Raw genomic sequence first — 13,868 nt, 5'->3', positions numbered from 1 at the left:
TTCCTTACAAATAAGCACCATGACTAGATGGTTTCCTAGGAAAATCCTTCAAAATCATTAAAAATCAGATAATTGCAGTGCTACTTAAAAGATTCCAGAGCTTTAAAACAGAAGGACTTGAAGCAAGTATGATATGGATACCAAACCTGGACAAATACAATCTGAAAAAGTAATTACAGCCCAATCTCACACATGAATTTCAATGCAAAAATATTAAATAGGGCTTCCCTGGTGGCGCAGTGGTTGAGAGTCCGCCTGCCGATGCAGGGGACACGGGTTCGTGCCCCGGTCCAGGAGGATCCCGCATGCCGTGGAGCGGCTGGGCCCGTGAGCCATGGCCGCTGAGCCTGCGCGTCCGGAGCCTATGTTCCGCAACGGGAGAGGCCACGGCAGTGAGAGGCCCGCGTACTGCAAAAAAAAAATTAAGTAAAATAATGGTAAATAGAATCCAATAGCTCATGTAAATATGAATTCACTGTGACCGAATGGTGCATATTTCAGAAATGCAAAAGTGATTCAATACTAGGGAATCTATTAATATAACTCAGTATGTTAATAGATCTAAGCAGAAAAATTCTATTCTCTTGATAGATGCCAAAAAGGGTTAACAAAATTCAGCACCCATTTGTGATTAAAAAAACTTAAGATGGATTAATAACCCATATCAAAAGGCAGCTTCTTACAGAAAGATGGTCAGTAGGCACATGAAAAGATGCTCAAGATCACTAATTATTAGAGAAATGCAAATCAAAACTACAATGAGGTACCACCTCACACCAGTCAGAATGGCCATCACCAAAAAGTCTGCAAATAACAAATGCTGGAGAGGGTGTGGAGAAAAGGGAACCCTCCTACACTGTTGGTGAAATGTAAATTGGTGCAGCCACTATGGAGAACAGTATGAAGGTTTTCTGAGGAACCCTCAGAAAACTAAAAATAGAATTACCATTTGACCCAGCAATCCCACTCCTGGGCATATACCCAGACAAAACTATAATTCAAAAAGGTACATGCTGGGCTTCCCTGGTGGTGCAGTGGTTGAGAGTCCGCCTGCCGATGCAGGGGACACGGGTTCGTGCCCCGGTCCAGGAAGATCCCACCTGCCGTGGAGCGGCTGGGCCCGTGAGCCATGGCTGCTGAGCCTGCGTGTCCGGAGCCTGTGCTCCGCAACGGGAGAGGCCACAACAGTGAGAGGCCCGTGTACCGCAAAAAAAAAAAAACCAAAAGAAAAACTGGACAAATAAATATCCACATGTATATATATATATATATATATATATACACACACACACATGTATGTGTATTATGTTGGCTTTCTCAGATTTAATTTATAATTCATTGATATCTCAATAAAAATACCATATTTTTTTCTGAGGTTAAGCAAGTTGATTTTAAATTTGATTTGGAAGAATAAACGGTCTAGAATGAAGACCTAAATAAATGACATTAAATGAAGAGCAACTTTGGAGGGCTAGCCCTTTTATACATTAAAACATAATAATCATTAGTAAGACTCCATGATGAAAACTGTGCTCTTCATGCATGGTTAGACAGACAAGAAAACAGAAGAAGAAAGTCAGAAACAGAGCCAATCGCATATGGATATTTAGGGAGCTGGCCGTAGAGGAGACAAAGATGGGCAGAACAAAGTTATTCTGCGTTTTGATGCAGCGAAGTGGACCACGGTCCTGATGGATCGGCTCTGGGGAGGGGGAGAGGATGCCTCTTGGGTTTCTGGTTTGTGTGATGGGTGGGTGGCAAAAAGTAACACAGGTGTTCATTACTAGTTACCTATGGAATACTGGGAACGCAGAAAAAGCTCTCTTATCATTATTATCATTAAAAAAAACCCTGCAATAACAGAAAGCACAATGTAACCCATCATTGTGCTAATTGTGTTGATTGCACATGAACGATGGGAAATCTTGTGGGTCCGCAGTTTATCACATTTTATTCACCACATCCACGGTTACTGACATGTTTAATGTCTGAGTCAGGTACGGGGTGTCTTGGCAAGCACTTGCCTGTTTTCAGCTTCTGACACGTTCTGGAACTCTCTGCTTGACCTCGTGGGCAGCCAGGAAAAGCCCCGTAACTCCCCTCTCTCCTCGGGGGCGTGGACTGCTAGTGCTCACTTCCTGACTGGTTTTGCGTCCTCCCCTCTGGCTTCTCTGCTCCATCCACCATTCTGTAGTTAGAGCGACGTGTGTGAATCAGTGTTGCTACTCCCTCCTTAAAGACCCTCCAAAGACTCCCCATGGCCTTTAGGATGAAGTCTACACGTGTGGCTGAGAAAGCACCAAAGCATTCTGAAGCCTTGCTTTCTGACACTTCCCACCTTGCTCTGCTTTGCTCTGGCGTTACTGCACACTTCCTCTGTCCAGAAAGACTAGCTAACTCCTCACTCTTTGGTCATCATCTAGATGTCACCTGCTCCGGGAAGCTTTTTTGGCACCCTGGCTGTGGTTTGGGACCGACCTTCCAGGTGTCTACAGCGCTGCTTGCACTCCTCGTCATGTATCCCTTGCCTCGCCTTCCTGTCTTCCCACAAGGCAGAGTCCCCTCTGGGGAGGAACCGTGGTCCTGACATTACTGGTCTCCAGCCTGTAGCCCATGCCCGGCACATAATGGCCTGCAGTGGTTGTTGAGCTTGAGAAGGAGGAAGGTCCCAGCCCTACTCATGCTCATTTCTGTCTGAGTTTGCTCAAGACCTGTTCTCTTCCCTCCTCAGTCTCTAAATCTCCTGAGAGTTCCAAAGCTGATGTATTTGTCACATGGCCATGCAATTACTAATTGGAAACTGTCGGTGCCTAATTTATATTGCTGGCACCTTCCAGCTTATTGCATTTGGGTCCTTGGACATTTCACATTCCCAGTGAATCACTATCCTTTTTAATAAATCTGTAATTCATCAGTACTCTCTAATTTCTTAAGCATTTCTTTTTTCCTTGGAGTTGGATCATTTCAGGCCCTGAAGAGACAGGGATAGGGTAGCTTGCTGAAACAATGATCAAAATAGGAGACTCTATCTTTTTATCTTCACAGTCAGAAAAGCTTATTAATTGCAAGGTAAACTTGGAGCAGCTTTGGACTTTTTGGCCACCTGCATTATTTAGGAAGGGAAATGAATGAATGGTTACTTTTGGTAAATGAGAGAAATGAAGACACATTTCCTCATTAATAGTAACGTCAGAGGAAAAAGGAGGTGGCAGACTTCCAATTGGTGTAGAGAAAAATTAAACCCTGTTTCCCTTGGAAGAAGTACAAATTCCAACTGAATTCAGCTATTTATTGGCGTTGTTAGTTCAAAGCCATATTCTACGTTTTCTTTAAAACATCACTGCTCTGATGATGTGCTGAGATTTTGTTTTGAATTTTCCTCATTGGGAATTGGGATGGATATTCCCTTTGCCTTTCCAGAACTTCTTTCTATTCTTCCCCACCTTACTGTCTACTCCTGGAGGCTGAGTAGACATGGATTGCATCAACAAGTTCTCTTGCCTGTGAGTTTTGGTTGGATTTGGACAGTGGGACACACCGGAAGAGGCAGGAGGGCAGAAGAGACAGTCTGGGGTATTTATCATTTCTGCCCGTCCATGGTTTGGCAGTAGCTGTGTTTCTCTCTAAGGTCACGTCTCCTGTCCAGCCACCTACAGCTACACCTAGAACTCCTGCCAGCTGGCAGTAACTGCCCCTCTCCTTGCCTTTACAGACTGAGGAATGGTAAGGACCCTCCCTGTTGCTTGCCCTGGGTTTATTACTTTCCTTAAACCCTGCCCTCACTTTAGCTAATAACCTTTGCTGTAAAATTTCCTTAAATCATTCGAGTAAGACTTTGTTTCCTGAGACACTGGCTGACACGAGCAACAGAAATTTGGGGGCTGAGAAGCATAATTCCAGTACACCGGGTGCCCAGAAATCATTTACTCCAAGTCCTTCGCTTTACAAGACTCTGAAGATCAGAGAGAAAGGGTGACTTGCTTGATGCCACACAGCCATGCCTGACATAGCCTGAAACTAGAATCCATGGATCTTGTCTTTTCAGACCAACACTCTCTTCAGACCTCCTTAGCATGGATTAAACAGGGATGCTGCAAGAAAAAAAATTATAGGCCAACACCCCTGACGAACATAGAGGCAAAAGCCCTGAACAAAATATTAGCAAAATTAATTCAACAATATATTAAAAGGATAATACACCATGATCAAGTGGAATTTATTCCAGGGGTGCAAGGATGGTTCAATATCTGCAAATTAGTAAATGTGATACATCACATTAACAAAGGAAGGATAAAAATATTATGATCATCTCAATAGATGCAGAAAAAGCTTCTGACAAACTTCCACATCCATTTATACACTAATATGTATAAAATGGATAACTAATGAGAACCTGCTGTATAAAAAAAATAAATTTAAAAATCCATTTATGATAAAAACTCTCAACAAAATGGGTATAGAGGGAACATACATCATAATAATAAAGCCCATACATGACCAACCCACAGCTAACATCATACTCAGCAGTGAAAAGCTGAAAGCTTTTTCTCTAAGATCACTGAAAGCTTTTTCTCTAAAATCAGGAAGAAGACAAGGATGTCCACTCTCATCACTTTCATTCGACATAGTTTTATAAAAAGTCCTAGCCACAGCAGTCAGATAAGAAAAAGAAATAAAAGGAATCCAAATTGGAACAGAAAAGTAAAACTGTCACTGTTTGCAGATGATATGCTACTATATGTAGAAAATCCTAAAGACTCCATCAAAAAATTGTTAGAACTAATAAATGAACTTGTTTATTAATAAAGAGTATCTCCACTACCATGTTAATTAGCTTTTACTGAGGGCTTTCTGTGTGCCGTGCTCTGTGCTCAGCACACACATTTATCATCGTTAGCTATCAAAACGACTTTTGCCGATGCTGTAGGTGAGGAAACTCAGAGGTTAAATCACTTGTCCCCATCACGTGGCCTGGGCAGGTGTGTGACGGAGCTGAGATTCACGTCTGGGGCTTTCTGATTCCAGAGTCACATCCTAACCACCCTATAACATACCTCTTACCAGTACCTGCTTACCAGTACCTGTGTGGGTTGGATCTGAAACCAGAGCAATGTCTAAAAGGCCAGGCCAAATGCCAAGGCTGCTTAATCCAGAGAGCTGCTGTGAGGGCAGCAAGGGTGTGAATCATTCATTCTGCAGGCAGGTGTGCAGTTCCCACCGATAGCACCATTCAGTGGTTCACCAAAGTTGAAACAGTGTTCTGATGGGTTAGATAATCCCAGACAGGTTGCCCTTCTCTGGCAGGAGCCCACAGAAAACAGGGGCTGTGGGCTGACAGCCACAACTGCTATGGGGAAGTCACTGGGAGATGCTCAGAGGGTGGCCCCTAGGGTTGGGAGCCAGGCTGGAGTCCAGAGTCAGAATTGGGGAACTTTAAGATCATGGGAACCAGGGACCGGGGAAACTAGGAGCACTTAGACATGACTCAGCCAACAGCCTTATCCATCTCCCAGGCAGCCTCAGTGTCACATACAGCGACAGTCCATGCCTAATTTTGAAATAATCAGATGAGTACTTGCTTAAGAAAGAAAATCTGGCAAAAGCGAGCAAGTGGAGAAGAGAAAATAAATCCTCTCAGCTCAGGACTGGGTGCCACGTTCGCCCCAGAAGCCTGTGGTCTGGGAAACCTGTGTCAGGGTAAATGTTCCAGATGGGACCCACCCGGAGTCCACTGCTGCATCCCCTTGGGGCCACACTGGGTCCTGCTGACTGTGGGCCACTGGGCACCCCGAGAGCAGCAGCAGAGGGCATGGGCCTCCAGCACACACACTCAGCTCTTGCTCAGACACTCGCCTGCTGTGTCATCTCGGCAAATGACTGTTGTTTTCCTACGCTCCAGTTTCCTCCTCTGGATGAGAGGAAGAATAAATTTGCCCGACGGGTCTAAGCATTTCACAGTGCCCGGTCTCACTACAGCTGGATTTCTCCTGGGCACAGGCCAGGCACCTGGCCTCCTCTCTCTACTCATCTTTACCCTGCAGAGTGTCTCATCAGAGAATGGTCCGGTGACAGGTGACTCAGAGCCACAATCTCCAGGGCTGCAGAGACAGCATCCCCCCAGGTGGGAAGCCCCAGATCAGACAGGACCAGTGGCGCCCGGGAACCCCCAAGGGTTACCTTCTGGAGCCAGGTTCCCGCCCTGACTTCCCATGAGCTTTTCTGTGGCTCGATTTCTGTGGGGGCCCTCGTGGGCTAATCCTTGGTGCCAGCAAATGTTTTGATGAGGTCATGCGATTGCTCACCAGGAAATTATATTTGTCATTCCTGGTTCTCTGAGTCCTGCTTACAACTCACAGGCTGCCCAAAGCAGCAAGAGGGATGACATCACCCACAGGCCCCAAGCTGTCCTTGGTGGACGCTGGTGTGACACCAGGTCACAGGACAGGGGCTGGTTCCTCTGCTCAGACCTGCCGCAAAACACAGGCCGGCCGCAGGCCTGTGCAGATGTTTCTGTGTGTCCTAAAATATCGTCAGTTTTTAAGTTCCACTGGCACGTGAAAACCAGGCGTATTCTCTATAGGGCGGCCAGTTGCTCTCATCTCACACTGCCTCGCTTCTGAGCTGCCCGTCACGCCACCCTTTTCAGCTGACTCCTGATCTCCCAAATGCCACCATCTTGCTTGTCTCCTGCCCTCAGACCTGGGCTCGGCCAACCGTGCCCTCCGGCTGCAGACCGGTCCCTGAGGATAATTCCACTCTCCCTTCACTGCAATTCAGAGGCTTTCCAGCCACTCACAGCCATCTGTCTCCTAGGAAATCTCCCTTCCACCCCACAGTTGGGCATTTGTCCATCAGCCATTGACTAAGCAGGTCCTTCTGGAATTTTCTCCCCGGGGTGACCTGTTTCACTGCCTCAAGGCTGAGCAGGGCAGAGGGAAGGCCATGAGCAGGAGACCAGATCCAGAAGCGCAGGCTCCACCCAGATTTTGTTACGAGGTCCAGCCCACAGTCCTGGGCTCACCATCCATCATGGGGTCCCCCTGGAGGCAGCGGGGCAGCCGCATGATCACCCAGCCTGGCCCGAACCCCTTTCATGGATGGACTTCTTAGTAAGTAAGTTGCTGCTCTAAAGATACACAAGAGGCAGAACTGCCACTTCTGTGCCCCTAGGCCTGCCGCAGGGATGAGGAAATGACGTGGTCCAGGCAGATGGGGAAAATGGTCCTGGCTCTCAGCACGGAAGAAGTCAGGTGATTCCAGGGCCCGATCCGAGGCTGAGGCCAGAGCCAGGGACGGGAAGGCTTCCCTGAAGGCCCTTCTCTCAGCTCCTTCTGAGAGCCTCTCAGCCGCCTGGAGCCCTGGGGGTCGGCCCCCTGGTCTCTCCGGTCCTTCCTCTGAGTTCCTTCTGACAGAAGGCAGAGCGAAAATGGGGCAAACCCTGGACTGGACACAGGACACCTGGCTCCAGTCTCACTTCCCAGGATGCTCGTTCTCTCACTGGGCACTTACTGAATACCTCACTGGACCTGACAGTGAGGGACACCACCGAGTGTAGTGTCCACACGGGGACCTTTGGGGAGACAGAAGAGACACGATTAGTAATTACGCTGTGTAAACCAGGTCTTTTCCTGGCACGCAGGGCCATGTGTTCTGGGCCCGGAAAGCTCATTAGACCTGCTCCCTGCCTTAAGGCTGACGCACTGTGGGCAGAAGGGCAGGTGAGGGGCTGGCTTGAGGAGTGCTGTGTGGGGAAGGGTGGCTTTGACAGGGGCAGCGAGGAGGCCCGGACGCCGGAGCACACGGGGAGGGGGTGTGCGTGTGTGGAGCAGCATCGTGGGCACAGTGCTGGATTTCCCAGTTGGTGGGGTGCGCGGTGGGGGGAGCTGCACGTTTATGGCAGGGGAAGTGCGCGAGGCGTGAGGGGCGTGCCACGCGCCCTCGGGGCGCATCAGTGCCGTGGTGGTGGTTCCATGTGGATGTGAGCTGAGGCTGAGGCCTCGGACTGCTGAGGGGCGCTTACAGGCTTAGGAGTTCAGATTTAATGCTGTAGGAACAGGGATCATAGAACCACTGATTTAAGAACGAGGGTAACGCGATGAAGCTGCTTCAGCAGTTGCTTAGCCTTCCTGGACTCAGTATCCTCGTCTGGAAAATGGTGCCTCACCACCACTGAACCTGAGAACCGCCAAGCACAACGGGGAAATGCTCTGCAAAAAGGCAAAAGCACAATGCAGAAGGCTGTCCCATCCCTCACGCACAGCCCACACCCAGTGTGGGGTACAGAAGATAACCTAATGCAACAAGGTATACATTTAGTATCAGGTTGGTCCCTCCCCTTGTGAACAATATGAGGTGGGTGTGCGCTCAAGGGACCGCCCTCCTCGTCCTCGGGGCCCGCTTCTGCTCCCGTCACATATGCTGGGGAACAAGGCTGCTCTGGGACATGCGGCACCAAGTCGTGTGTGAGGACCAGGGGCCAGAGGCCAGGGAAACTGTATGGACCCCAGTCACCCAGACACACTTCTACACTACGCTCCTCTCCTTCCTCCAGCACGCCAGGCAAAATCCTGCCTCAGGACCTTTGTACCTTCTCTTTTCCCTGCCAGCTAGGCGTCCACCCATGCTTGACCCTCTCCTTTCCCCCAGGTTTTTACTAAAATGTCACTGTGGCAAGAGGCCTTTCTTCATCCCCCTATTTATGCTTCATCCCTTTTCATGTTTTTCTCCTAATCACTTACCAGCACCTAAGTATACTCGGTATATTGTTCACTTACTTCGCTTATGGTCTGTCTCCTCCACTATGATTTACATGCCACGAAGGCAGGGATTCCTGTCTGTTTTGGTATCTGCTGTAACAAGTGCCCAGGAGAGGGTAGCAAGCAGTCCTAAGTACCAATTGAATAAACAAATGTCTCCTTTCTATTTTGGGCATAGGGTATCCAAACAAACTGCGGTATGAAGTCATGAAATCCACACGAAGGCTACACTTTCATTTTCTTTTATTTGTGGCACTAAAAGACCAACAGTAGAGACAGTGTGGTGTGACAGCGATTGGCTGGATGCCCTGGCCGCCCTGGGGACGGTGAGTGGCATTCATCAGACAACGCAGAGCAGTTTCCGTCCTACGTGACGCCCGGCTCTGAAATCATGAAACATTCGAAGGATCTCGCCATATTTGTTGCTTCGTTAAGACAGAAATTTTATTTCAGGAATTCCTCTTGATTTCCAGTAATCTCTTCAAGAGCTTTTTCTACAGCCGTAGTTGACCTCTAAGATAAATACCAGAGACTGGGTGCTGTGTGCTATGAAAAGGCTGCCACGTGATCCACAGCAGCCACTCACCTGCTGGGCAAAAGCATGGAGACCAAACCCACACTGTGAAACATCAGCATGAGTTTGATCTGATCCGGATAACATGCAGACACCCAGCATCCACGCTTCTGCCCCGCAGAGGATTTCTAAGGCTCCCAGGGCAGCCTCCGGGCTCCGTGCTCAGCCCTTAGTTGGGGAGGGCTGCGCTACATCACAGCCCGCTGGGGGACAGCCATCCAAGTGGGCACTGCCATCCTCTCCAAAGCCCTTCTGATCTCAGCCAACACCTCAGGAAAACTCAGACCTGCCACGTTCATACATCACGTTTGATTGTTATTCTGGGTGATCGTGGTTGATTTTGAATAGATTGAGTTGGACAGATCATGGTCTGCCACCCTCCATGAGGTTTTCACCCCAAATGTTTGAGGAATAAGGATCCAATACTTTCATTACTCAGTGAAGTCACCTTTGAAAAAGCCTCCCAACTCTTTTTTCTTACATCAAGTAGCATATGACATTCAGATTGTTTCAACTGATTTATATATTTTCCCTAGAATTCAGAAAGATTTTCAACAACTAAATGGCTTTAAGCATCTACATGTGGTAAGTCTCCAAGGTCCACAATCGGTCTAAGGCATGATTCTTTCCACTTTGTCTATCAATGTAATTAAGTGTGTTGGGCTCCAGCGTTTATAGTCCCATTAACCTGCCAACAAGAACAGTTTATTGGCAACTTTAAATATTCAGAGGCAAATACATTTCCTTGGCACAAGCCCCGTGGCCGAGGGGCATCCCCATCCCTTTGAACCGTGAGACAGACTGAGAGTCAAGGAGGCGAGTTTTGGCCTGGGGACCAGGAAGCCTCCAGACCCCTATGTCCCTTGCCGGGTGGTGCTCGTGAGTGGTCAGCATCCTGCAGGGGCGTCTCTGCCACGATCGCTTCTTGTTGCTGGTTCACACGAGCAAGGGCACCTGCAGTGAAGAAAGAAGCACAGTTTTCTCAGGGTATATGCCCAGTAATTCAAAAAGAGTCATGTACCAAAATGTTCACTGCAGCTCCATTTACAATAGCCCGGAGATGGAAACAACCTAAGTGTCCATCATCGGATGAATGGATAAAGAAGATGTGGCACATATATACAGTGGAATATTACTCAGCCATAAAAAGAAACGAAATTGAGCTATTTGTAATGAGGTGGATGGACCTAGAGTCTGTCATACAGAGTGAAGTAAGTCAGAAAGAGAAAGACAAATACCGTATGCTGACACATATATATGGAATTTAAGAAAAAAAAATGTCATGAAGAACCTAGGGTTAAGACAGGAATGAAGACACAGACCTACTAGAGAATGGACTTGAGGATACGGGGAGGGGGAAGGGTAAGCTGTGACAAAGTGAGAGAGTGGCATGGACATATATACACTACCAAACGTAAGGTAGATAGCTAGTGGGAAGCAGCCGCATAGCACAGGGAGATCAGCTGGGTGCTTTGTGACTCCCCTAGAGGGGTGGGATAGGGAGGGTGGAAGGGAGACGCAAGAGGGAGGGGATATGGGAACAGATGTATATGTATAACTGATTCACTTTGTTATACAGCAGAACCTAACATACCATTGTAAAGCAATTATACTCCAATAAAGATGTAAAAAAAAAAAAAAAAGAACCACAGTTACTCAGGGCACGACGCGGAGCCCAGGGCGCAGGTATCCGGGTGCTGAGGACCTGTGTGCCAATCTCTCCTTGCAATATTCCTTTCCCAGCACAACGAGTGTTTACACTGTACCCATCACACTTTTAGCCCCAAGGAGAAAACTCTCAGAAACACAAACAACACGCCTGAATGCTCTCAGGGACCTGCTACTGCCTTCAGGAAAGAAGATCAGGAACTGCTGGAGGGTCTAAGATGTGTCTGCAGGTCCCTGAGCTCCTTCCAGAGCCGTCAGCCGGCCCCAGGCCCGGCCCTCTCTGAGCTCCCTCCCAGCTTCTGAGTCTGTTAGGGGTCCCTCTTCTGGGCTGGTCTCTGCATGTGGGGGTTTCTCCTTTGGGGATGCCCCTTTCCTGCTGGAAAACGAGGACTCCTTCTTCAAGAAGCGTTCAGACCATCTCTTGGCCAAAGGCATTCCTGCTTCCAGTCCTGGGTGGGCAGGTCCGATCGCCCCCTCGTGTGGTGGGTTACCTGGTCTGCCATGGTCTCCCAGCAGCTGTGTCTCTCACTGCTGGTGTGGGGACTCTGGGGCTGGAACCACGTCATCCAGCCCCATCCCGTCCCCAGGGAGCAGGACTTGCTGCGTGCCAGTGAGTGGGGGCGGCTCCAAACCCACACGTTCCCAGCCCACTCGATGCGTGAGCTCACCCTGCCACTCTGAGTCCAGCCCTGCACGCTCCTGGGATGCCCAAGTGCAGAAAACGTGCCTGCAGAATCTTGAAGGAAACAGTTCTGTGCCTCTGAAGGCCAAGGCGAACAGCATTTTTAAGAAAAGCGACAGATTCACGTGAAACCATGTGAAAGGAGCACTGGATTTCTCACTGTGGTTCCACCGAGCTCAGCACATTCTCAACGGAACAGCGCTGGGAGCTGGGCATCTAGTCCTACTTTTCAGTGTGTTATCAGAGCGAACATCCAAGGACCCAAGCGGATTTCTTATAATGCCAACAACACACACCACCTGGAATACTTCCTGTGCACTTACAGTGTGTCAGGTACCATTCCAAGCCCTCCACGAGTCTCATCTCATTAAAACTTCAGCTCGACTCAATCACTCACGCATTACTGCCATTGTTATCACTGTGGGTACTGCCTCTAATATAAAGATGGGAGAACCGGGGTGTAGAGTGCTGTCTCAGCCTGAACCAAATACTAGTAAGTAGCCATCCCCAGCGGGCTCATCTGAGAAGAGGACATGGCCCCAGGCCACGACCACGGCTGCAGGGTTCCACCCGCTCACTTCTTATGAGCACACCGGCCCATCAGTGTCTCCTTGGCTGCAGCGGCGTCCACACCAGCTGAGAAATGAAACGGGATGAGATGTGGAGTTTGGGGGCGTGGAGAGAGGAGACTGGGCCTGCTGATTTGGATGGAGCCCATGGGACACACACGGTGGACGTCAAGGAGGGCACGGAAGATTCGTGTCCGATGCACAGGGCAGCTCAGGATAGAGGTGGGATTGGGGGCCAGCGGTCCGGACGGTGAAGGGTCTGCCTGGGAGAATGAGGAGATCTGGAAGACAAGAGGTCTTGGGACTCTGTCCAGGGCCGCATGCAGCCTTGGGCAGAGGAGACTCAGAACGTGGCCAGAGGGGCAGGGGAAATGTGCAGCGCGCTTGCCGAGCCACGGGGAGCGCGCATCCACAAGGATGCACGTGGTGACAGCAAACAGTGCAACGGGAACCGGGGGGCCCCAAGGGTGGGAGACACAGATGAGCTTATGTTTAAACATTATGTTAGTTATGTTTTCAATGGGTTTTTCTTCAAACTCTAGACACCTTTAGCAGTGAGACACCTCTAACTTCAAAACAAAGATTTTAATTGTCAGTTTGGAAAAGCACAATCCGTTTGCTAAAGTATGTCCAAGAAACAGGGAAAAGAGTGTGTGTGCTGGACACAGAAGAACAGTTTGAGCCTGTTATTGGAACATGCAGCCAGCATCCTGTTAACGGTACGTTTATCCCATTTCCTGACCTTTGAAAAGGGTCAGGAGAATAAAGGGCGCTATTCTTGCATCCAAGGGCACTAGCAGCATTGTGACCTTGACGAGGGTGGTTCTGAGCGTGGCCAGGAGGAGGCCGGTGGGGAGTGGATGCTGGGGAAATGGAGCAGCACAAGTGGGCAGGACATCTAGAAGCTACAGTGAAGGAAGCAGAGAGCTAGGCAGTGGGGGGTCGGGTCCTTAGGAGGGGGAGGGAATTTTAAAATGTATCTTGACTGTTATTGTTTTAACAAATTAATTGATATATGATAAACTGCACGCATTTAAAGTGTAACACTTGGTATGTTTTGACATATATTTATTTATGTTTTGGCCTGGCTTTAGTTTTGGCCTGACTTCTTTCACTCAGCATAATTATTTTGCGATTCATCCACGTTGTTGCGTGTACCTTCCTTTTATTGCTGGGTAGTAATTCATTATATGGATATACTGACTTTGCATCCGGGCTGGGCGAGTCTCAGGGAGGGGGTGCCCCCTCCTTCCCCGGTAAATGGGGATGATGGGATTTGCACTACAGACCCGCCCGGTGAGGCTCGAGGTACACCTCATTGCGTTGTCACCAGCGCCACCATCACTTCATCTCATCCCAGCACCAGCGTCCTGGTGGCCGGGATGAGTTGACAACTGAACGGAGGTTTGGGGGTGAGGCAGGAGATATCCTGCACGCCTCGGTCACCTGAAGCCTAGCCCGACTGGGAGAAGCCACTTTCAGAAGGCGGTTCCAAGTTGCTCAGGTAGACTTCCCAGGACACAGAGGGGTAGTACGTGGGGCTGTGACCCAGCGAGGGGAACTACAGGGCAGGCGAGTGAAGGAAGCGGGGGCTGGACATCCCCTGCTCTCCTGGCAGC

General features: G+C 49.1%; 1 protein-coding gene across 1 annotated transcript in view; it reads right to left on the bottom strand.

Moving 5' to 3' along the window:
* Window positions 1-10,013: 10,013 nt before the first annotated feature.
* COBL (cordon-bleu WH2 repeat protein) overlaps window positions 10,014-13,868 on the bottom strand; it is a gene marked incomplete at both ends in the record, with an annotated part of 262,009 nt that continues 258,154 nt past the window's right edge. The window contains one exon of the mRNA XM_079710932.1: window positions 10,014-10,284. Within this exon, the coding sequence (XP_079567058.1) occupies window positions 10,267-10,284 (18 nt within the window). The remainder of the gene's footprint in view (window positions 10,285-13,868) is intronic.

Source organism: Hyperoodon ampullatus (genome assembly GCF_949752795.1).
Source record: "Hyperoodon ampullatus genome assembly, chromosome: 9".
Classification (NCBI taxonomy): domain Eukaryota; kingdom Metazoa; phylum Chordata; class Mammalia; order Artiodactyla; family Ziphiidae; genus Hyperoodon; species Hyperoodon ampullatus.
Note: the sequence above shows the minus strand (reverse complement) of the source record. Positions and strands in the feature narration are given on the sequence as shown.